This window comes from Papio anubis, chromosome 16 (assembly GCF_008728515.1).
Source record: "Papio anubis isolate 15944 chromosome 16, Panubis1.0, whole genome shotgun sequence".
NCBI lineage: Eukaryota > Metazoa > Chordata > Mammalia > Primates > Cercopithecidae > Papio > Papio anubis.
The window spans coordinates 9,181,781-9,207,536 of NC_044991.1; the positions used below are offsets into that span (position 1 = coordinate 9,181,781).

At 47.3% G+C, this 25,756-nt stretch overlaps 1 protein-coding gene across 3 annotated transcripts in view; it reads right to left on the reverse strand.

Moving 5' to 3' along the window:
- The window catches only part of ACO2 (aconitase 2), a 60,345-nt gene that overhangs the window by 23,068 nt on the left and 11,521 nt on the right, over nucleotides 1-25,756 (reverse strand). For all 3 annotated transcript variants that reach the window (XM_003905606.4, XM_009217385.4, XM_021921601.1), the window contains exon 2: nucleotides 7,631-7,767. In XM_003905606.4, the coding sequence (XP_003905655.1) occupies nucleotides 7,631-7,767 (137 nt within the window). The remainder of the gene's footprint in view (nucleotides 1-7,630; nucleotides 7,768-25,756) is intronic.

The following is a 25,756-nucleotide window of genomic DNA, read 5'->3' on the forward strand; positions in this document are numbered from 1 at the left end:
ACGTTACCGCTGACTCCTGGCTGCACCCACACAACAGCTCGGCCGCCCTGCCTGCCACAACAGCCCCTGTCGGACCTCACCCTCTGCCCCCGAGAATTCTCAAAGCCTAGGCCAAGCTTGAAACTTCCTTCCTAGGGAGGAGCAGAGTTTGACCCACACCCAGCAGTCTCTGTCCTATTGTTTGAGGCCCAGAAAAAAGTTTCAGACTGGGAATCAGAAGCTCTGAGTTAAACCCTGACCTGGGGCCTGGTATGGTGGCTCACGCCTGTAATCTTAGCACTTTGGGAGACCAAAGCAGGAGGATCACTTGAGGCCAGTTCAAGATCAGCCTGGGCAACAGAGTGACACTACGTCTCTATAAAAAATAGAATGAGGCCGGGCGCAGTGGCTCACGCCTGTAATCCCAGCACTTTGGGAGGCCGAGGTGGGTGGATCACGAGGTCAGGAGATCAAGACCATCCTGGCTAACACAGTAAAACCCCGTCTCTACTAAAAATACAAAAAAATAGCCAGGTGGGGTGGCAGGCGCCTGTAGTCCCAGCTACTTGGGAGGCTGAGGCAGGAGAATGGGGTGAACCCGGGAGGCGGAGCTTGCAGTGAGCCAAGATCACGCCACTGCACTCCAGCCTGGGCAACAGAGCGAGACTCCGTCTCAAAAAAAAAGCCAGGCAGGGTGATGCGTGCCTGTAGTCCCAGCTATGCAGGAGGCTGAGCGGGGAGGATCACTTAAGCCCAGGAGATCAAGGCAGCAGTGAGCCATGATCACACCACTGCACTCCAGCTTGAGCAACAGAGCGAGATGCTGTCTCTAATAAAAACAAACAAAAAAGCCCAAACCTGACCTATTACTGAAGCCACTATTTAACAAGATAAGCAACTGCTGTCATCAGTGAGCTCAGCCAGCCCATCTCTAAAGTCCAGGGCTTGCGCTGGGATGAGATAACAGCTTGCACTTCTATAGCGCTCCATTTTTAAACCGCTTGATTGAGGTATAATTGGCATATAATAAACTGCATATTTAAGGTACACAATTTGCTAAGTTTTGACACTGTATACACCTGTAAAAACCAGCACCACAATCAAGATATGGACCATATCCATCTCTCCTTCAAGTTTCCCCAACCCTTGGTAACTCCCTCCCACCCCTTTGCCACCACTGGTGGGCTTTCTGTCACTAGAGACCAGCGTTATCGTAGAATTTACTTTCAGCTCAGCATTATCCTAAGCATTTTCATGTATAAAACTCATTTTATCCTCACAGCACAGATGAGGAAGCTGCAGCACAGACAGACAGAGTAGCTTTGCTCCAGACCGCGAAGTCATCGAGGGGCACAGCTGGACCACGAGGAGGCAGCAGTGTGGCCCTACAGCTGTGCTCCTGACGCTAATCTACACAGTCTCTCCACACCTGGAACCTGGAATGGGGCCGGCACATGGTGAAATGTTCCATTTTCATTATTATTATTATTTTGAGACAGGGTCTTGCTCTGTCACCCAGGCTGGAGTGCAGTGGCACAATTGTAGCTCACTGCAGCCTAACCTTTCAGGCTCAAGTGATTCTCCCACCTCAGCCTCTGAGTAATTGAGATTACAGGCACGTACCACCACACTGGCTAATTTCATTTATTTATTTATTTTGTTTTAGTAGAAATGGGTTCTCATTATATTGACCAGGCTGGTCTTGAACTCCTGGGCTCAAGTGATCTTCCCGAAGAGCTGGAATTACAGGTGTGAGCCACCTCGTCCTTTCTCATTTATCGTTATTGTTATCATCAATATGCATGCTGAGAAGGCAGAGAAACTTCCTTCTGCAAGCTGGGTTCCAGTCCCTCACCCCTAAGTTTACCCAACCTCTTCAAAGTAAGAGTTCCCGGCTGGGTGTGGTGGCTTACGACCAGCATCGTAGCACTTTGGGAGGCCGAGGCGGACGGATCACTTGAGTCCAGGAGTTCGAGACTAGCCTGGGCAACATGGCAAAACTCCACCTCTATAAAAAATATAAAAAGAAGCCAGGCATGGATGGTGGCATGTGCCTATAGTCCCAGATACTTGGAAGGCTGAGGTGGTGAATGGATTGACCCCAGAAGGTCAAGGCTGCAGTGAGCCATATCGAACCACTGTACTGCACTCCAGCCTGGGTAACACAGCAAGACCCTACCTCAAAAAAAAAAACACAAAAATCCCTAAGGTGCTGGATCTGCTGGCAACAGCAGACTGGTGATTCTGAGCATCTCTACGAATAAAAATAGCACTAGCATGAGGTACGGCCTGCGCCGAATGCGGCAGCACTGCCAAAACTGGTGTACGGGCAATGACTCACTGCAGGCAGCACAGCCCCTCCTTCTGGGCCCCGAGGGAGACAACAAATGGGCTTAAAAACCCAAGACCTTGGAAGCAAATGATTGAAGCTATATAAAAAAGCTCAATGATGCTGAAGTTTTAGGATGAGTTCATCACTGAATGTCCCTGAGGATTAACTAAAGATGACAAAATGGGTCTTCATGTCCATCTGTCCCTCTGCTCTCCAGATGACACAGATCCAGTTCTCAAGAACACACTTAGACTCCTTCTGTCAGCGACCCAAGGTGGAAGAAGAGTCCCCCAGCAAGTCCCTTGGCCTTCTAAAAAATTCTTAGAATTTTTTTTTTCTATTTTTATTTTTTGAGCCAGAGTCTCTTCCTCTGTCACCAGAGACACCACTCTGGCTGGAGTGCTGTGGCGTGGTCTCAGCTCACTGCAACATCCACCTCCTGGGTTCAAGCAATTCTCCTGCCTCAGCCTGCCGAGTAGCTGGGATTACAGGTGCTCGCCACCATGCCCGACTAATTTTTTTGTATTTTTAGTAGACACAGGGTTTCACCATGTTGGCAAGGCTGGTCTCAAACTCCTGGCCTCAAATGATCCACCTGCCTCATCTTCCCAAAGTGCTGGGATTACAGGCATGGGCCACCACGCCCAGCTAGAACATAATTCTTTTTAGCATAGCTTCACCTCTGCCCTCTTTCTCTGAGGGTTTCACAGCCAGGGCACCGTGAACCTGTCTGGGCCGGAGGATTCTTTTGTCGTGGGGCTGCCCTGTGCGCTGCAGGATGCTTGGTAGTATTCCTGGTTACCCATTGGGTAACAGTAAGCCCCAACCCCAGCCAAGTTATGACAACCAAAAATATCTCTAGACATCACCAAATGGGCCCTAGGGGACAAAATTGACCACCCCCCACCTTGTTGAGACCTGCTCTGCGGCAACAATGAAAACAGAGAACAGGCCGGGCGTGGTGGCTCACACCTGTCATCCCAGCACTTTGGGAGGCTGAGGCAGGTGGATCACAAGGTCAGGAGATTGAAACCATCCTGGCTAACATGGTGAAACCCCGTTTCTACTAAAAATACAAAAATCAGCTGGACATGGTGGCAGGCGCCTGTAATCCCAGCTACTCGTGAGGCTGAAGCAGGAGAATCACTTGAACCCGGGAGGCAGAAGTTGCACTGAGCCGAGATCGCACCACTGCAGTCCAGCCTGGGCAATACAGCAAGAATCCGTTTCAAACAAACAAAAAAGAGAAAACAGAGAACAATCCTCATCTGTACTAATCTGGAAAATGTTAAAAGTTATTGGACTTAAAAAAAAAAAAGAAAATGAAAATGAAAAAAAAGTTATTGGACTTTTCTGGTTAAGCAAGTTTGGAAAAAAAATAAGCAAAGGAAAAATATTGTTGTCGTTGTCAATTTTAATGATAAAATTAAAACCTAAAAAACTCCCAGTGCCTTAAAGAGTATTTTGTTGTTGTTATTAATTGTTTAATGCAAAAACTAAATGGTGAATAATATTCTTCTGTCAATTATCTCAAAGCGAACCTCTTGCTGGGCACAGTGGCTCAGGCCTGTAATCCCAACACTTTGGGAGGCCAAAGGCAGGAGTATCACTTGCGCCCAGGAGTTCAAGACCAGCTTGGGCAACCCCATCTTTTAAATTTTTTTTTTTTTTAATAAATTAAAAAAACAAAAAAGGGCCAGGCGCGGTGGCTCACGCCTGTAATCCCAGCACTTTGGGCGGCCGAGGTGGACGGATCACGAGGTCAGGAGATCAAGACCATCTTGGCTAACACAGTGAAACCCCATCTCTACTAAATTGGCCAGGCGCGGTGGCTCAAGCCTGTAATCCCAGCACTTTGGGAGGCCGAGACGGGCGGATCACGAGGTCAGAAGATCGAGACCATCCTGGCTGACACGGTGAAACCCCGTCTCTACTAAAAAATACAAAAAACCTTGAGGCTGAGGTGGTGTAGGCCTGTAGTCCCAGCTACTCGGAGGCTGAGGCAGAATGGCGTGAACCGGGGCCGAGGAGCTTGCAGTGAGCCAAGATCCATGCACTGCCTCTAACCTCGGCAGCAGAGGCCGAGACTCTGTCTCAAAAAAATAAATAAATAAATAAATAAATAAATAAATAAATAAAAAATAAAAATACAAAACTTAGCTGGGCATGGGAACGCACACCTGTCAGCCCAGCTACTTAGGAGGCTGAGGCAGGACAATCGCTTGAGTCCAGGAGGTGGAGGCTGCAGTGAGCCGAGATTATGCGACTGCACTCCAGCATGGGTGACAGAGTGACACTCAGTCTAAAACAAAAACAAACAAAAACAACAACTAAGCAAATCTCTATGACAGTTCTCCTTCACACCTGATGAAAGCAAGGTGGAAGTGTTTTACAGACTAAAGAAAAATCTATCACTTTTCCACCGAGCAGCGGTCTGAAAGCTCCAAGAATAAATACAAGGTCCTATATTGACGGGGACCGTGGTTCTTCGTCCTGACTGCACTCTGGGACCTGCTGGGGAACCGGCCAGTATTTCTCACATTTTGACGGGCACACAAGCCCCCTGGTGATCCTGTTAAATGGCTGGTTCTGACTCAGTGGGTCTGAAGTGGGGTCTAAGATGCTGGAATTCTAACAAGCTCCTAGGTGATGCCAATGCTGCTGGCCCACGGACCACATTTTGAATAGCAATGCCTAGACCGCTTGAATCAGAATTGCTGGGAGTCGGGCTCAGGTGTCCATCATTTTTAAAGCTTCCTAGGTGATTCTAACATGAAGCCCAGAAGAAACCCACAAGAACAAGCCCTGGGAGGCACTGGAGTGAGAGAGACACGGGCTTGAGTGTGGGGTCAGTCATTCAATACATGTATGGCCTTAGGGTATTTCCCCAATCTGACCTTCAATTTTGTTACCTGCAAAATGGTAGGGGGCAGAGATGGAGAGTAACAACTCACAGGGGTTGTTGAGAACAGAAATAATGTGTGTCAAGTACCTAGGCCAGACTGGACAACGAAGTGGGTTCTTCTGTCACAGCCGTCCTTGACAAACAATTAATAGGTCTTTTACCATAATTAGATGATGCTGTGTTGGAGGCTATTGGAGATCCAGATTAAGGAAGTCCCTACCCTTAAAACTGAAGTGGGGATACCAGTAGATAGAAAGCAAAGTGGCATGAGAAAGGAAGTATGAGGCAGTGGTTAGAGCACTGGGGGATACAAAGACAAGACACCACCACTCATGCACCGCGTGGCTGTGGGCAGGTTCCTTCTCCAGCTGAGCCTCAGCTGCCCAATGGGTAGACTCAGATTTGTTCTCTCCCAGGATCACCATTGTCAGTATCAAAGAAGCCACCAGGCAGGCAAGGGCACAGCCCTGTCTGCAGTTGTTCAAGTTCCAATCAATCAAAGCAAACCTCTATGACAGCTCTCCTTCATGCCTGATGAAGAGCAAGGTGCAAGTGTGGGAGTGTGGGCTGGTGTGCATTGCCAGCCCCAACTCCTCATCCTTTGTGGTACCTTATTCATCCTTTTGGTGGCAGCATCTAGCCCAGGACCTGGCACACAGGACTGCAGCGCAGAGCTGACTGCCATTTTACCAAGTGAGAAAAATGAGGCCCAGAAAAAAGACATGCTCAAGATCCCACCTTAGGCCAGGCACCGTGGCTCACGCCTGTAATCCCAGCACTTTGGGAGGCCACAGTGAGAGAACAGTTTGAGCCCAGGAATTCGAGATCAGTGGCAATATGGCGATACTCCATCTTGACAAAAAAATAAAAAAACTAGGCGAGCATGGTGGCTCACACCTGTGGTCCCGGGTACTCAGGAGGCCGAGGTGGGAGGATCACTCAAAACCAGGAGGTTGAGGTTGCAGTGAGCTGTGATCATGCCACTACACTCCAGTGTGGGCAAGAGAGTGAGACCCTATCTCAAAAAAAAAAAAAAATAGTCCCAGCTGGGTGCAGTGGCTTACACTTGTAATCCCACCACTTTGGGAAGCTGAGGCAGGTGGATCACCTGAGGTCAGGAGTTTGAGACCAGCCTGGCCAACATGATGAAACCCTATCTCTACAAAAGTACAAAAAATTAGCCAGGCATGGTGGTGCGTCCCTGTAGTCCCAGCTACTCGGGAGGCTGAGGCATGAAAATTGCTGGAACCTGGGAGGCAGAGGTTGCAGTGAGCCAAGATTGCACCACTATACTCTAGCCTGGACCAGAGTGAGACTCTGTCTCAAAAAATAAAATAACATAATATAAAACATAAAATAGGCCGGGCGCGGTGGCTCACGCCTGTAATCCCAGCACTTTGGGAGGCCGAGGCGGGCGGATCACAAGGTCAGGAGATCGAGACCACAGTGAAACCCCGTCTCTACTAAAAATACAAAAAATTAGCCGGGCGCGGTGGTGGGCGCCTGTAGTCCCAGCTACTCAGGAGGCTGAGGCAGGAGAATGGCGTGAACCCGGGAGGCGGAGCTTGCAGTGAGCCGAGATCGCGCCACTGCACTCCAGCCTGGGCAACAGCGCGAGACTCCGTCTCAACAAAAATAAAAAATAAAAAATAAAAAAAATAAAACATAAAATAATAAAATAAAATAAAATACACCAGGTGCAGTGGCTTACGTCTATAATCCCAGGACTTTGGGAGGCCAAGGCAGGCAGATTGCTTGAGCTCAAGAATTTGAGACCAGCCTGGGCAACATGGCAAAACCCTATCTCTACTAAAAATACAAAAATTAGCCGGGCGTGGTGGCATGCCTATAATTGCAGCTACTCAGGAAGCTGAGGCATAAGAATCGTTCCAACCTGGGAGGCAGAGGTTGCAGTGAGCCAAGATCACACCACTGCACTCCAGTCTGGGCAACAGGGAGAGACTCTGCCTCAAAAAAATAAAAAAGGTCCCATCTTAATTTATCTTCTGGGTCCCAGACCTCAGCTCTCCTCTGTGCCTGTGTACTGAAGAGGAAATAGAAGATGATTCTCCAGGCACTGGGCCTGGTGGCTTCCAGAGGGCAGGCTGAGGGTCAGCAGCCTGCCCTGAAAAGGTTGGGAGGTTCAGGTTATAGCACCAAAGTGTCCCTGAGACCTGGCTATGGTTCACATCTAGAGGGTTCTTGATAACACAGATTATCCCTTGGCAGAGAGGGCAGAAATTACAACACTGATCTGGAATGCCTTTCCTCAGCAGAAACCTTTGCACCCTGAATACCTTGACCCTGCCACCATCGCCAACCATCCTTCATGAAACACCTCTTCGCTGCCTGACAGGGGCAGGCAGCAGACACAGTGCGCTTGAGTAGTCACCGCCTCCCATCTGCAGCCTTACCGTTTGCGAACAATGTTAATATTCTTCTCTAGCAGGTCATAGTGGATGTACTCGTTGGGCTCAAAGTGGCTCATCGCCACCTTGGCTCGTTGGCACAGGACTGAGGCCACATGGTACTGCCGCACACCCAGAGCTTTCTGCAAGAATAAACATGACAGCCATTGTCAATGGAGCACTTAGGAGAGTCCATCCCCGAGGGCAGCTCAGTATGGTGAAAAAAATCCAGGAATTAAAGTGTCAAGAGCTGTTCAGTAACTGCAGCCTCAGCTTCCTCATCTGCAGCACAGGGGATGACAAAGCAGCCACAAGGAACACAGCCTGGGGTAGGAACAAAGTGCAAGGGATTTACAGGCAAAAATCGCTGAGATCAAAGTCAACTTCTATCATGTAAGGTATATCAACATAAGAAAAGCCCTCATTGTCTAAAACCCAGAGGAGATAGAAAATAGGGATATACCCAGCTCTGGTGATCACACAGGGGTCTGGGAAGGTTAATTGAGACCGTGAAGTGAAAGTGCTCATTAAGCTGGAAAACACTACCCAAACCGGAGCTATTAGTCTATCTGCACTATAAGCTTCTTGAGAGCTGAGATCAAGCCTTATTTATCTTACTCATCTCTATGTCTGGACTACCTGGCACATACTGGAGATTCAACAAACATCTGTGGGTCAGAGGGAGGAATGAATGAGGAAAATCCCGCACTTGGGCTTTGGATGTTTCCTCATCCTTTCAAAAGGTGGTGCCTAATTCCCCTCCCACCTTTTTTTCTGAGACAGAGTCTCGCTCTGTGGCACAGGTGGGAGTGCAGTGGTGGGGTCTCAGCTCACTGAAACCGCTGCCTCCTGGGTTCAAGCTTCAGCTTCTCCTGCCTCAGCTTCCCAGTAGCTGGGATTACAGGCACGTGCCACCATGCCCAGGGCTAATTTTTGTATTTGTAGTAGAAACAGGGTTTCACCATGTTGGCCAGGCTGGTCTTGAACTCCTGATCTCAAGTGATCCATCCGCCTCGGCCTCCCAAAGTGCTGGGATTACAGGCATGAGCCACCATGCCCAGCCATTACCCTGCCTTTGAATATGTGGCAGACTTAATTCTACTTTATAGAATGTGACAAGTGATACTATGGGACTTTGAGACTAGGTCATAAAAAGAACAGCTTCTGCCTGGCTTGCTCTCTCTCTTGGATTGCTCTAGGGCAAGACAGTCCCCATGTTGTTAAGCAATCTTGGGAGAGGCCCACCAAGACAGCAACAGAGGCCTCTTGCCGATAACCAGCACCACCTTGCCAGATGTCAGTAAGCCACCTTGCAAGCGAATGCTCCAGCCCCGGTTCAACCTGTCAGATGGCTAGCCCCAGCTGACATCTTCACTGCAACTTCTGGAGAGTCCTCAAGCCACCAGAACCACCCAGCCAAGCCACTCCCAAATTCCTGGCCCACAGAAATATGAGATAAATGCTTGTTGTTTTAAGCTTTTAAGTTTGGGGGCAATTTGTTACACAGCAATAAATGAATGATTGTTATGGTGGGATCTGTATTAGTTAATTTTTTTTTTTTTTTAAGAGACAGTGTCTTGTTCAGTTGCCCAGCCTGGAGTGCAGGGGCAAGATCATACTTCCCTGCAGTCTGAAACTCCTGAGCTCAAATGATCCTCCCACCTTAGCTTCCTCGGTAGCTGGGACTACAGGCACACACTACTACACCCAATTATTTAATTAATTTATTTATTTACTTATTTTTGAGACAGAGCCTTGCTCTGTCGCCAGGCTGGAATGCAGTGGTGCAATCTCGGCTCACTGCAACCTCCACCTCCTGGGTTCAAGCACTTCTCCTGTCTCAGCATCCTGAGTAGCTGGGACTACAGGTGTCCACCACCACGCCCAGATAATTTTTGTATTTTTAGTAGAGACAGGGTTTTATCATGTTGGTTAGGATGGTCTCGATCTCTTAAACTCATGATCTGCCCGCCTCGACATCCCAATATGTTTTTCTTTCCTTTTTTTTTTTTTTTTTTTTTTTAAGGGAGTCTTACTCTGTTGCCCAGGTTGAAGTGCAATGGCATGATCTTGGCTCACTGCAACCTCTGCCTACCGGGTTCAAGCAATTCTCCTGTCTCAGCCTCCCAAGTAACTGGGACTACAGGTGCACGCCACCATACTTTGCTAATTTTTGTATTTTTAGTAGAGATAGGGTTTCTACATATTGGTCAGGGTGGTATTGAACTCCTGACCTCATGTGATAAACCTGACTCAGCCTCCCAAAGTGCTAGAATTACAGGCGTGAGACGCCGCACCCACCCTAATTCTTTTAATTTTATTTTTTTGTAGCAACAGGGTCTTACTACATTGCCCAGGTTGATCTCAAACTCCTGGCCTTAAGCGATCCTCCTCCCTCAGCCTCCCAAAGCAGAGATTACAGGCATGAGCCACTGTACCCGACCTGTATTAGTTAATTTTAAACTATGAATAATAACCTTCAAGGGTACCTTGTTACCAGAGAAGAATAAATGAATCCAAAGAAATGATAGCAAGAGGCCGGGTGCAGTGGCTCACACCTGTAATCCCAGCCCTTTGGGAGGCCAAGGTAGGTGGATTGCCTGAGGTCAGGAATTTGAAAGCAGCCTGTCCAACGTGGTGAAACCCCATCTCTACTAAAAACACAAAAATTAGCCGGGCATGGTGGCGGGCACCTATAATCCCAGCTACTTAGGAGGCTGAGGCAGGAGAATCATTTGAACCCGGGGGCAGAGGTTGCAGTGAGCCAAGATCACCCCACTTCACTCCAGCCTAGGTGACAGAGGGAAACTCCGTCTCAAAAAAGAAAAAAAAGAAAAGAAAAGAAAAAAAAGGAAGGAAGGAAGGAAGGAAGGAAGAAAGAAAGAAAGAGAGAGAGAGAAAGAAATGACAGCAAGAAGGAAAGAGCTGCTTGCTTTCTAGGTGGCTGGTGTTCCTCGTCATACCCTGGGTAGGGGAAGAGGCAAAGCTGAAACCACTGCCCCAGGCTCCCTTCTTTACATCACCCGGATATATAATCCAAACGCTGTCAACCTCAGCACCTGAACCCAGTACGTACTCAGAGCAGCCATTCCCTGTTTGAGTCACCCAGCAGTGAGAATAGGCCACATTCTGAAACAGTACCCCCGACCATCACCCATTCTAACCTGTCTGTGGCAGGGGCGACATCCCCAGTCCAGACTTCACATCCATTTGCCCCCAAGCTCAAACCTGACTGATGGCTCCTCACTGCCTGCCTCACTGGGTAGGTGCAAAGAACCCACCAATGACATGACATCAAAGGACCTTCCACAGTGCACGTGCATAGGAAGAAGGTAGTATATTTCTGCTGCAGTGATAAACACTATCCCTGTGACACGGGGAGGAGCCCAGTGCATGGGGTGGATGGAGGAGCAGAGCCCTGGGTTTCAGGATGGCCCCACAACTTACCGATCCTGGACAATTTAACCTCTCCAAGCAATCGTTTCTTCACAGAGCTATTGTGAGGATCTGGAGACATTATATAGAGTACTGAGTACGTTTCCATGATTATTACCCTGTGCATTCCTAAGTGTACACACTACCATGTTCTTCACACAAATGAGAAACCATACAAGTTGTTCTGCAACTCATCTTTTTCTTTTACTTTTTTTTTTGAGATGGGGTTTCGCTCTCATCACCCAGGCTGGAGTGTAGTGGCATGATCTCAGCTCACGGCAACCTCTGCCTCCCAGGTTCAAGCAATTCTCCTGCCTCAGCCTCCCAAGTAGTGGGCACTACAGGCATGCACTACCGTGCCCGGTTAATTTTTGTACTTTTTTGGCGGAAATGGGGTTTCACCACATTGCCCAGGCTGGTCTCAAACTCCTGACCTCAAATGATCCACCCACCTTGGCATCCCAGAGTGCTGGGATTACAGGTGTGAGCCACCACGCCTGGCCTGCAACTCATCTTTTTCATTTACTAACAAATCTCAGACATCTTTCCAATGTGAAATTACCAATCTGTTTCTTTATTTTTACAAATTAATTGCCCTAAGTTTCAGTTTCCTTAGAAATAAAAACAACTGTAACAATACCTATTGCCTGGTGCAGCAGGCAAGACAATGCATTGTAATCTTATCTACGGTACTGGGACAAGGCAAAGCTCCAATTCCCACAGCCAGGGCACAGTTAAGCCACCTACAGACTACATCTCAATACCTACAAATAGGCTTCAGAAATAATGCTGGGCCAGGAGCAGTGGCTGATGCCTGTAATCCTAGCACTTTAGGACACAGGAAGGTTGCTTGAGACCAGGAATTCAAGACCAACCTTGCCAACATAGTAAGAGCTGTCAAGGACAAAATAGGCCAGGCACAGTGGCTCACACCTGTAATCCCAACACTTTGGGAGGCTGAGGCAGGAGGATCAATTGAGCCCAGGAGTTCAAGACCAGCCTGGGCAAGACAGCAAGACCTTGTCTCTACAAAATAAAATAAAACATAGATTAGCTGAGCGTGGTGGCATATACCTATAGTCCCAGCTGCTCAAGAGGCAGGAGATCACTTGAGCCCATGAGTTCCAGACTACAGTGAGCTATGATCTTGCCACTGCACTCCAGCCTGGGCAACAGAGCAAGACCTTGTCTCAAAACAAAACAAAACAAGCTGGGCACGGTGACTCACGCCTATAATTCCAGCACTTTAAGAGGTTGAGGTGGGTGGATCACCTGAGGTCAGGGGTTTGAGACCAGCCTGGCCAACACTGTAAAACCCCATCTCTATTAAAAATACAAAAATTAGCAGGGTGTGGTGGCAGGCACCTGTAATTCCAGCTACTCAGGAGGCTGAGGCAGGAAAATCGCTTGAATCCAGGAGGCAGAGGTTGCAGTGAGCCGAGATCCCGTCATTGCACTCCAGCCTGGGAGACAGAGTGAGACTCCATTTCAAAAAACAAAAAGGACAAAATCATATGTTGATACAGAATATAGCCTGGCACGGTGGCTCACGCCTGTAATCCCAGCACTTTGGGAGGCCGAGACAGGCGGATCACTTGAGGTCAGGAGTTCGAGACCAGCCTGACCAACGTGGTGAAACCCCGTGTCTACTAAAAATATATTAGCTGGACGTGGTGGTGTACAACCGTAATCCCAGCTACTCAGGAGGCTGAGGCAGAAGAATCGCTTGAACCCGGGAGGTGGAGGTTGCGGTGAGCCGAGATTGCGCCATTACACTCCAGCCTAGGCAACAAGAGTGAAACTCTGTCTAAAAAAAAAAAAGATACAAAATACAACTTATGGGTAAAGAAAGACTATGATGTGTCTAATATGAGACAAGCATGGTGTGACGCACCTGGAATATATTACATGGTCTAATCTTCACAGCCACCCAGTGAAGTGGCTCCCATGATTATCCTATTTTCCCAGTCGGGAAACAGAGGCATGGAGGATGAATGACAAGACCACACTGTAGGAAGTGGGATCCAAATGCAGCCTGACTGACCCATGTGCTTGCTGCTGCCCCAGGCAAGTCATTTAACTCCTTAAACCTCGGTGCTTAATGGAGATACACTTCACAGTGTTAAATACAGATGAAATCAGCTACACATTTCACCCTTAATCACCCTGCCGTTCTGCTTTCCAACTATGTTAAAGTGTCTGTTCTCAAATCCAGTGCTGTCCCAGAGGACTTCCTGCCCCGATGAACAAGTTCTAGATCTGTGCTGTCTGGCATGATCTCAGCTCACTGCAACCTGTGTCTCCAGGGTTCAAGCAATTCTCCTGTCTCCACCTCCTGAGTAGCTAATTTTGTATTTTTAGTAGAGACAAGGTTTTGCCATGTTGGTCAGACTGGTCTTGAACTCCTGACCTCATATGATCCGCCTTCCTCGGCCTCCCAAAGTGCTGGGATTACAGGCGTGAGCCACCGCACCTGGCCTTATTTTTTTAGAACATGTTGCCCAGGATGGCCTCAAACTCCTAGACTCAAGTGATCCTCCCACCTCGGCCTCCCAAAGTGCTAGGATTACAGGGATGAGTCGCCGCACCCAGCCATGGAACGGAATTTTTTATGCCACTGAATTTTAACTTGCCAGATTGAACAGCTTAGGTTTATAAATTAATAAGGATGAAACACTCATTCTCACTAGTGTATCTGCTCATCGCAACAAAAAAGTAAAAGACAGCTAGACTTTCAGTCTTTGCCAGTTCACCTATCTTCTCCAGGCCTCAGGGGAAATCTCAGCTTGACTCCTGGCTTCAGAGCAGTGAAAGGCTGCGGTGCATGAAATGTCACATGGAAACTGTTAAAAGGGGGGCCACGTCAACATGCTCACCCTGTATTTTTTTTTTTTTATTTCATTCTCTATACATGGGCAAGAAATATGCTTACCCTGTAGACTGACTTCAAGGGCAAGGCCACCATGTGTTATGGTTTGAATGTGTCCCCCAAAGTTTGTGTTGGCAACTCAATGCCCAATGTCAGTGTTGAGAGATGGGGCCTTTAAGAGGTGATAAGGGGCCGGGTGCAGTGGCTCAAGCCTGTAATCCCAGCACTTTGGGAGGCCGAGACGGGCGGATCACAAGGTCAGGAGATCGAGACCATCCTGGCTAACCCCGTGAAACCCCGTCTCTACTAAAAAATACAAAAAACTAGCCGGGTGAGGTGGCGGGCGCCTGCAGTCCCAGCTACTCGGGAGGCTGAGGCAGGAGAATGGTGTAAACCTGGGAGGCGGAGCTTGCAGTGAGCTGAGATCCGGCCACTGCACTCCAGCCTGGGTGACAGAGCGAGACTCCGTCTCAAAAAAAAAAAAAAAAAAAACGAGGTAATAAGGTCAGAAGGGCGCTACCCTCACAATGAATTAATGCTGTTATTACAGAAGTGGGTTAGTTGTCATGTGAGTCGGTTCCTGATAAAGGGATAAGTCTGGCCCCCTTCCTCCCCTCTCTCTTATCCTTATACCTTCTACCATGTGGTGACACAGCATGATGGCCCTCACCAGATGCAGCCCCTCAATCTTCGACTTCCCATCCTCCAGAACTGTAAGAAATAAATTCGTTTTCTTTCTTTCTTTCTCTTTCTTTCTCCTCCCTCCCTCCCTTTCTTCTTTTTTGACAGAGTTTCATACTTGTTGTCCAGGTTGGAGTAGTGGCGCTATCTCAGCTCACTGCAACCTCCACCTCCCAGGTTCAAGATATTCTTCCACCTCAGCCTCCTGAGTAGCTGGGATTACAGCTGCCTGCCATGATGCCTGGCTAATTTTCTTTTTTCTTTTGAGATGAAGTTTTGCTCTTGTTGCCCAGGCTAGAGTGTAATGGCATAATCTCTGCTCACTGTAACCTCTGCCTCCCAGGTTCAAGCAAGTCTCCTGCCTCAGCCTCCCGAGAGCTGGGATTACAGGCATGTGCCACCACGCCCAGCTAATTTTGTATTTTTAGTAGAGATGGGGTTTCACCACGTTGGTCAGGCTGCTATTTAACTCCCAACCTCAGGTGATCTGCCCGCCTCAGCCTCTCAAAGCGTTGGGATTACAGGTGTAAGCAACTGTGACTGGCCTAATTTTTTGTATTTTTAGTAGAGACGGGGTTTCATCATGTTGCCCAGGCTGGTCTCAAACTCCTGACCTCAGGTGATCCGCCTGCCTCAGCCTCCCAAAGTGCAGGGATTATAAGCATGAGTCACTGTGCCCAGCCTAAATTCCTTTTCTTTATAAATTACTCAGTATGTAGTATTCTGTTATGGCAACACAAAATGGACTAAGACACCACGTATCATTCATTCATGGACCACATATCTCATATGTTAAAAAACAAAACAAAACAAAACAAAACTAGCTTTGGGTCTTTACCCTACTCTTAGAATAAAAATAAAAACAATTACTAATTAAGCATCTGTTCCATGCCAAGCACTTTCTGTGCCTATTCTGAATTCCAGTATAATAGTGCAGATAAGTGTTATTCCCATCTTACAGATGTGGAAACTGGAGATCAGAGAGGTAAGTCAGAATTTACTAGCTGGTATGCAGTGACTCCAGGATGCCAGCTCAGGTCTCTCTCTCTGTGATGGATCACTTCTAGATTCCACTGCCTCTAGAATCTGGGCCAGTCCCTCTCACCTCATATGGCCCATCCTTTCCCAGCGCAGTGTGATAGTTCGGATTGAAGAACTATAGTCAGATTGCCCAACCCAGCTCCACCACTTAACTGCTGTGACCCTGGGGAAGTTATTTAAGTTCCCCATGTCTTAGTTTTGTCATAAAGAAAATGAAGATAAACTTCATAGCATTGATATAAAATGAAATCATTTATATAAAGTGCTTGGCACATGGCCTATTCATAATAAAAGCATTCCACATGTGTTATACTGTATCGTTTCTTTCATAAAGGAGATGAATGTAAAACTAGAAGTGGCGACATTGTGTTCCTCCTCTGGATATTGCCAGAAGCAGCGTGACTCTTCCTATTTTTCTTACTGCAGACAGCTTTAAAGGTCCTTGTGGCTGATTAGCATTTTCCAGAAGCCTTAGCTCATCAGGTCCTTTGGCATTCCTGACCCCCTTCTGATGTATTCCAGCTGCTCTGTACTGTTCCTCCTTGGTTACCTACTCCTTCCAACTTTGGTCAAGTCATTCTAAAACTCTAAACTTATTTATTTAGGTGCCTCTCTTCCTCCTCTCCAGATTATTTGTAATTTGTTAGAATTTGCCTTGGAAAGCCTTCCATCCCTCTCAAACCCCTTCTGCTCATGGGGCCTTGGCAGTGGGATCTCATCTATCTGGTTCTGGGAAATTCAGAACCGGCCTTCCTCAAGGGCACTGAACATGATGAACTTCCTTGGCCAGAACACATTCTAAAGGGACCTGCCAGAGGCCTTTACAGATGTAGTTTTTCTTCTGCTTGGAATGTTTGCTGTCCACCTCCATTCCCAATCTGCCCTTTGCCTAGGGAACATCCAATTGATCCTTCAAACTCCAAATACATTTAACTTTCTCAGGGAATCCTTCCCCGAATCCCCGGCTCTACCAGAGCCTCCTATTATATATGCCCTTTACTTCTTGAGTTCATTCATGAGATGATGTCTGTCTCCAAATATTTCAGTCTGTAAGCTCCACTAGGGAGAGATTGTGTCTGTTCAGAACTAAATTCCCCCGGCCTGAACAGCAAGCCTGATACACAGGAGGTGTTACATAAATACCAATTAGTTAAAAAAAAGGGATGTTGCTTCTACCTTCCCAACCAGCTCTTCCTTACCAAGCAGGGTTAAATACAGAGCAGGCTGAGTTAGTCTTGTGAGAGAAAACAGTTACCAAGGCAAATCAATGCTTTATCAGTCTGAGATGCTTTTAGTTAGACTGTAAAGAGGTTCAACATTTTGAAAGACAATTAGGTAATACATATTACAATGTAAAATGTTTGCCCTCTTTGACTAGCTTTCCCTCTTCCAGGAAACGATCTAATTAAAATACATAAAAGAGCAGAGAGACAGGCAAAGACACTGTCTGCAGCACTATTTTTAAGAGAACAACCCAATTGTCCATACACAGGGCACTGATTGAATACGTTCTGGCTCAGGCACCATGGAATGCCACTCTACAGCTGTTTACAAAGAAGATAATCGTGGTGGTTGCACAACATTATGAATGTAATTAATACTAATGAATTGAACACTGAAAGTGGTTAAAATGTCAAATTTTATGTTAGATTTGACCACAAGTTTTTTTCTTTCTTTTTTTTTTTTTTTGAGACGGAGTCTTGCTCTGTCGCCCAGGCCGGAGTACAGTGGCGCAATCTCAGCTCACTGCAACCTCTGCCTCCCGGGTTTAAGCGATTCTCCTCCCTTAGCCTTCTGAGTAGCTGAGACAACAGGCATGTGCTACCACACCCAGCTAATTTTTGTATTTTTTGTAAAGACAGAGTTTCACCATGTTGGCCAGGCTGGTCTTGAACTCCTCACCTCAGGTGATCCATCCACCTCAGCCTCCCAAAGTGCTAAGATTACAGGCGTGAGGCACCGTGCCCGGCCTGTAACTTTTAAATGTTGCATGATATACACATTTCTTTTGTAATCAGAAAAAGAAAAAATAAACCAGGCAAATAGGTGAAGAAAAGCATACTCCTTAAAGTGCAGAGTAGCATAATTGTTCAGTGGCAATTTGACAAGAATCAAAAGCGTTTTGGTTTTTGGAAATGTGCAAACCCTTTGTTTCAGCAAGTTTACTTACAGGAAGTTATCATTATGAAGGAAAAGGAAAAAAAATGTACCTTTACAATAGCAGAATCTGATTACCACCATTTTAACCCAGAGATCAAACGCGGCACCACCAACAGCAGGACCACCCGACACCAGGGCCTCCTGGTGACCCGGCCTCACCTACGAAGAATTCTTGTCCAGAATGTTTAACCTGCATGTAAGAAAGCTTTGGAAACTTACCTCCAGAGTAAGGGAAATGCAAGGGGACAAAAGAACAATGAAACCCAGAAAGTGGACATTCTACAGGAAAACTGGCCTGGTCTCTTCAAAGAGTCAATGTCCTGGGGAAGAAAGGGCTGGGGCAGGGAGTGGCGGTGCTGCTGTAGATTAAGAGAGACATAAATGGAAAAACCAATGCAATGTATGTTTTTTATCAGATCTTGATTTGGAAAAAGATAGCTATCAAAGACATTTTGGAAGTAATTAAGAATGTGGTCTGGGTATTAGTATTAAGAGCATTACTATTTGGCTAGTGCAGGGCTCGCAAAACCTGTAATCCCAGCACTTTGGGAGGCTGAGGCGGAAGGATGGTTTGACCCCAGGAGTTTGAGACCAGCCTGGACAATATAGTAAGACCCTGTCTCCACAAAGAAGAAACAAAATTAGCCAAGCATGGTGGCACACACCTGTAGTCCCAGTTCCTTGAGATGCTGAGGTGGGAGGACAGCTTTAGCCCAGAAGGTCAAGGATGCAGTGGGCTGTGTTCATGTGTACCACTGCACTCCAGCCTGGACCACAGAGCAAGATCTTATCTCAAAAAAAGGGGGAAGAGGGGGAACTGGATTATTCCAGCTATATCAAAATCACTTGGGAGGTTTTGTAAAAACTCAGCTTCTAGGTCCTATCACTCCCAGAGCTCTGAATCAGATCACCTGCAGTAGGGCCTAAGCATCAGTAAAAGATTACCCGGTTACTCTGAGATAGCCACATCTGGTCATCACTGGACCTGATGTTCTCCAAAGTTCCTTCCAGCCCACAGTCTATAAATATTCCTCCCCAGCAAGCAGGCTCACCAATAAACCCCCTTAATCCCCAAAGGCCTGGGGGAAAGCACAGTAATGTCAGAATGGATTTATCTGAATCAAGAAAGAAACCCCCAGAATCCAGGCCCTTCTGGCTTAGCCACAGCCTTCACCTTCATGTACAAGCAGGGAAGGAAGCAACGAGCTACACATGTGCACATGTGAAATGCAACCCAGTGTTTTGCCCCAGAATGCACATGAGACTCAGAACCGCACTCGATTATGATCAGGCCCCGGGCTGGTCACACAGCTTACTCTTTCTTCTATAAAACAGGGAGAATGGTCGGGCACAGCGGTTCCTGCCTGTAATCTCAGCAGTTTGGGAGGCCAAGGTGGGCCGATCACCTGAGGTCGGGAGTTCGAGACCAGCCTGACACACACGGAGAAACCCCATCTCTACTAAAAATACAAAATTAGCCGGGCTTGGTGGCACATGTCTATAATCCCAGCTACTTGGGAAGGCTGAGGCAGGAGAATCGCTTGAACCTGGGAGGTGGAGGTTGCGGTGAGCCGAGATCACGTCATTGCACTCCAGCCTGGGCAACAAAAGTAAAACCCCATCTCAAAAAAAAAAAAAAAAAAAAAAAAAAAATCAGGGAGAATGATCCCTCTAGTCTACCTCACTTAACAAAGAATTCATTTAACAATGAATACCTTCCTAGGTGCCAAATGCTGTTACCATGAGGCTTCCAAGCTTTTCCAAGTTAAGGCACATGAACAAAATAATACATTTGGACACCGCAGAGCAGTAAGCAGACTAACCTGCTACCAGGAGGCAACCGGCAGGTTCAGCATGTCACCCTGCTAGGGTGGGGTAAGGCCAGGGCTATCTTGGCACACCCATGTCCCATCTGCTATACTGCACCTGAGGGATGCTTAGTTGTACCACACTGGACACTGGGAACACCACCATGGGGTCCCTACCATCAGGATTACCATCTGGTAGAATAAGAAAGACTGTAGTATTATAGTTATAGTTGCTATTGTGCACATTAGGTGCAAGATTCAGTGAGGCCACAGAAATATGAGCAATCAAGCACAAAAGAAGCCAAGATTTTATCAGATCATGAACTCAAACCAGATCATGTTTGAGTTCAAGTTTAAAAAAACTGGCTAGAGATGTCTATATTTTGAAAGTGATAACAGTAGGATTTGCTGAAAAGTTGGCCAAGGGGTGTGAGAGAAGGAGTCAAGAATATCACTTAGGTTTTGGACCTAAGTAACTGGAAGAATGGGTTGCTATAAACGAAATGGGGAAGGCAACCGGAAAAGCCGACATGCAGGGTGACACCAGGAGTTTGGTTCTGGACATTGGACTATCTGATACCCAAGTGGAGAGGCCAAAGAGGCAGGTAGCTTCTCATCCTAGATAAGCAGCCCTCTAGAGCTCTGTTAATTTGATGATTCATCTAGAAGTATAGATTATCACAACCCAAGATGACCCCAGATCACCAGGAATTTTTTCGTTTGACAGATGAGGATATGAAAGCCAAGGTCACATACCTAGTTAACAGTAGTTAGGGGCAGAATTCAAGCCCTCCAATTCTCAAGTCAATGCTTTCCCTCCCATACTACCTCCCCAATTTAAACTAACGTCTTCCTGATTCATTAAGTATTTCTCCAGTCCCAGACTATGTGTTGTGGTGCCTGAATTTTAGATGAGAAAACATGTCAAGTAATCACTTATGGGACTGTGTAAGTGACTGTAAGAGAAGTGCTATGACAGAAAAGTTAAGCTGCTATAACAGCATAAAACTGGACAGCCTAATCTAGAATTGGGGAAGGGTTTCTCCAATAAAGTGATGTTTGATCTGAGGCTAAACAAATAGGCTTTAGGGGAACGAGTCCAGGGAATCTGGCACAGAGAGAATAGCATATGCAAGAAAGCACTTGCAACTGAAAGAAAAGAAAACCAGCCAAGCATGGTGGCTCATGCCTGTAATCTCAGCACTCTGGGAGGCCAAGGTGGGTGAATCACCTGAGGACAGGAGTTCGAGACCAGCCTGGCCAACATGGTGGAACCCTGTGTCTATTAAAAACACAAAAATTAGCCAGATGTAGTGGTGGGAGCATGTAATCCCAGCTACTTGGGAGGCTGAGGCAGGAGAATCGCTGGAACCTGGGAGACGGAGACTGCAGTGAGCTGAGACCGCGCCACTGCACTCCTGCTGAGGCAGGAGGATCGCTTGAGCTCAGGAGTTCAAGATCAGCCTGGGCAACATAGTGAGACCTAGTCGCTATTAAAAAAAAAAAAATTACCGGCCGGGCGCGGTGGCTCACGCCTGTAATCCCAGCACTTTGGGAGGCCAAGGCGGGCAGATCACGAGGTCAAGAGTTCGAGACCAGCCTGGCCGACATGGCAAAACCCTGTCTCTACTAAAAACAAAAATTAGCTGGGTGTGGCGGCAGGTGCCTGTAATCCCAGCTACTCGGGAGGCTGAGGCAAGAGAATCTCTTGAACCCGGGACGTGGAGGTTGCAGTGAGCCGAGATTGCGCCATTGCACTCCAGCCTGGCAACAGAGCGAGACTCTGTCTCAAAAAAAAAAAAAAAAATTACCAGAATTTTTCCTCTGTTATAAAAAGCAAGATATATTTCATGGAGAAAATATAGAAAAGTGATAAAACACACAATTTTACAGACTCCCTGAAGCCCATCCAGGGACATCTACCATCATCACCCTTCCACCAGCCTCCCTGGCCTGGTATCTTGTGGGTCCCTAATACTCAGCGACTCCAAGCAAGGCACCAAACACTAGTCTATGCTGCATCTCTCCCTCCCCACAATCCCTGGCACCAAGGAATCCATTGTACTCACAATGAACAGGTGTCAGGGCTGACATTTCTGAGGAAATACAACCATGATAATACTAATCCTTATTAGTGATATTTGATATTTTTGTTTTTTAATTTTTTTTTGATCAGAGTAACATCTTTATGCATTATTAAAATTTAAAAACTATCATTATAAAGGAAACCAGGACTCAAGTCCCAACCCCCCATTTATCTGCCCCAAAGACAACAAACTTCAACACTTGGTGAACTTATCACAAATTCATCCTCGAACTCTCCATCAGCTACGACACTCAATATTATGAATGCGTCAGGAGATCCACCTGTGATCTCCTGGAGCCTCTGTCTCCTTCCCCATAAGGTCTCATACCTCTCTGGAACTCACATCCATTAGTATCCTTAGAATATCCTGTCCTTCGGGCGGATCACGAGGTCAGGAGATCGAGACCATCCTGGCTAACACGGTGAAACCCCATCTCTACTAAAAATACAAAAAATTAGCCGGGCGAGGTGGCGGCGCCTGTAGTCCCAGCTACTCGGGAGACTGAGGCAGGAGAATGGCGTAAACCCGGGAGGCGGAGCTTGCAGTGAGCCGAGATCGCGCCACTGCACTCCAGCCTGGGCGACAGAGCGAGACTCCGCCTCAAAAAAAACATCCATTAGTATCCTTAGAACATCCTGTCCTTCTCTTGAGTTGGATTCTTGTTTCCTGGATTCAATGGCTTTTTCTTAGATTACTCTTGTTTTGAGAGAACACATCCTCAAGTATCTGCCATCCTTCCACCTCAGCCTCCTAAAGTGCTGGGATTAGAGGCGTAAACCACCACACCCAGCACAGTATTATTTAAGGAAGGATAATTATGATGCCTTGGGCTTTTTTTTTTTTTTTTTTTTTTTTTTTCCTGAGACGAAGTCTCACCTTGTTGCCCAGGCTGGAATGCAGTGGTGCAATCTCCGCTCACTGCAACCTCCGCCTCCCAGGTTCAAGCGATTCTCCTGCCCCAGCCTCCTAAGTAGCTGGGATTACAGGCGCGCACCACAACGCTCAGCTAATTTTTGTATTTTAGTAGAGATGGGGTTTCACTATATTGGTCAGGCTGGTCTCGAACTCTTGACCTCGTGATCCACCCGCCTCGGCCTCCCAAAGTGCTGGGATTACAGGCATGAGCCACCCAGCTGGGCATATATTAAACATTTTTTTTTTTTTTTTTGAGACGGAGTCTCACTCTGTCGCCCCATGCTGGAGTACAGTGGCACAATCTTGGCTCACTGCAACCTCTGCCTCCTGAGTAGCTGGGATTACAGGCATGCACCACCACGCCCAGCTATTTTTTGTATTTTTAGTAGAGACAGGGCTTTGCCATGTTGGCCAAGCTGGTCTCGAACTCTTGACCTCAAGTGATCCGCCCGCCTTGGCCTCCCAAAGTGCTGGGACTACAGGCATAAGTCACTGAACCCAGTCATATTTTTTAAAAATAACTTTACAGAGTTCTGTTTTTATTTCCTGATTCCAAAAGTAAAACATACTCAATGCTCAGTTCAACCTCAGGCCACAGAGATATTCCTGAGATCACCCATAAGGCCATCCAACACAGTTTTCCCAAAACTGGGAAATGGGAAAATTTTTTCCCATACTTAGAGCCTACGTCTCAGGCCTGGTAAATCCCAGGCCCTCATCTAGAAGAAATACTTTCACTGTGCCCTTGCCCTCCACTTTCCCCCACTTTCTGGGGAACAGAGGGGCCGAGGCAGAAAATCTCCCCTCATAACTCCCATAAGCCCCCTGGTTCAACATGACTACGTCAGGAAGCTCACTCTCTTCCAGAAAGCCTATTCTACTGGTCAGTTCTAAGATTTTAAACCAATGCTTCTTAAATCAAATGAAAATGTGCCCCCATTACATGGTTCCAGCTTTGGAGATCTGAGCTTAAATCCCAGCTCTGCCCCTTACAAGCTGTATAACCTTTATCTTATTTAATCCCTCTAAACATCACTTTTTCCCATCTGTAAATGGGGATAATGCCTTCAGAGGCTGCAGTGAGGATGAAAGGAGAGAATCTAGATCAGTGCCTGGCACATGACAGGCCTAACTTCCTAGTCCTACCCTTTGGAACCAGATTAAATGAGGCTAGTCAGTCTTCCACAATCAACCCTTCAAATCACTGAAAACCACAATTGTGTCTTCTCCATCCCAAGCATCCCTATAGCACTTCCTCAGCCACAAAACAACTTCCTAATTTTACACCTAAGTGGGAGTCTCCCATCAGGGTGACCAGTAGCCAGACGCCCACAGATCTGTTTTGGAGTAAATATCACCTCCCGCACATCTCTGTGCCAGTGACTCTTGTGAACCTTGCTGTGCATAGCTCAGCCTCCCTGCCTGAACTTGCAGAGGCTCAGAGATGGGAAGGGTCCTGCCTAAGGTCAAAAAGCTGGCAACTTGCAGAGGTCAAGATTTTCCCCCAACCTCTGCTTCAGGCCCAGCGGCCAGATGGGCTGAGTCCTCCACGTGGGTTGTCGGTACCAACCGCTGACCCTGAGTGCCTCTGTTGGAGTCTAGCTGGAGAAGCCACAAATCTCCAGGGCTTCCAGGGAGTAAGGGAGGCTCTGCTGATCCTGCATCTACCAACACAGGACAGTGGGCAAATGCTGAGGGAAGGGGCATCCCCACAGGAGACCCCACATGGGAGCCAGGCACCACACAGCTAGGCAAAACAAAGGAAGAAAGGACGCTGCGGGCGAGATGACAACGGCTCTCTTACCCTAACAATTGTGCCAAGTGGGACTACTACAGGTCATTCTGTCCCTTGTTCAGATGAGAAGACAGAGACTTGGACCAGATGGGAAAGTAAAGTCCACTAAAATATAAGCTCCATGGGGACAAAAAACGGTCTATTCTGGTCACAATATATTCAGAACCTAGGATAATGTCTAACACATAGAAGTTCAAAAAAGACTTACTGATGAAATGGATGAAGGCAGAGCCGTGGCACGAACACCAGCTTTCTGGATTGTGCCTTCATACTCAAGTTAAGTGCCTCTGGCAGAGGCCGTGGTGAGCAACAGCACCAGTTCAGAGCCGTGGCAGATGGGAAAAGGGCCCACCCCACGGCACATCAATGTACACCCACTCAGAACTCCCTGCAACCCCACTCGGCCAAGATCAGACATGCTGCCCTCTTCCCAAGATCAGACATGCTGCCCTCTTCCCAAAGGATGGAGGTCTTCCCTTGGGACCACTTGTATTCAGAGAATACTACAATCCAAATGGACTGACTTATTCTCTGGCAGGCTTCTGCCCACCTCGTCAAGCATGGTGCACACAGCAGTGCTTGTTGGGGAGCCATGTACCCGTGAGCCCCAGCACACAGAGCAAGCTACAGAGCTGAGGGGGCTGATCCACCCAAACACGCCAGCGTCCAGGAGAGGCCAGGTCTCTTGAGACAGTTGCTTTAACAAGTGACAGGAAGTCACCAAGCACCTGTCAGAGTGCCACCATGGAAACACGCCAAGACAAGTGCCGAGTCACAGAAACAGCATCCACTCTAGGGCTGGAGGGATCTGGCTTGGAATCTCAGCTTCCCTAGCTGTGGGACCTCAGATAAGATTCTTTACCTCTCTGAGCCTTAACTTCCTCTTCTGTAACACGGGGGTAAAAGAGCAGAGATTTTGGCCAAGGGTAATGGCTCATGCCTGTAATCCCAGCACTTTAGGAAGCCGAGACAGGTGGATCACCACCCCTCCTGAGCCCAGGAGTTCAAGACCAGCTTAGGCAACAAAGTGAGACCCCGTCTCTACAAAAAAAATACAAAAGTTAGCCAGGCATGGTGGTGTGTGTCTATAGTCTGAGCTACTCAGGAGGCTGAGGCGGGAGAATTGCTTGAACCCAGAAGTCTGAGGCTGCTGTGAGCCAAGATCGAGCCTCTGTACTGCAGCCTGGGTGACAGAGCAAGACTCCATCTCGGAAGAACAACAACAACAAAAAAAAAGGCAGAGATTTTGTGAGGATTAGAAAGACTTGTAAATACAGAGGAAAAAAGTCTAGAATGATAAACACAAAATTCCCCTGGGGACTGGGACGGGGAGAAGAAAGG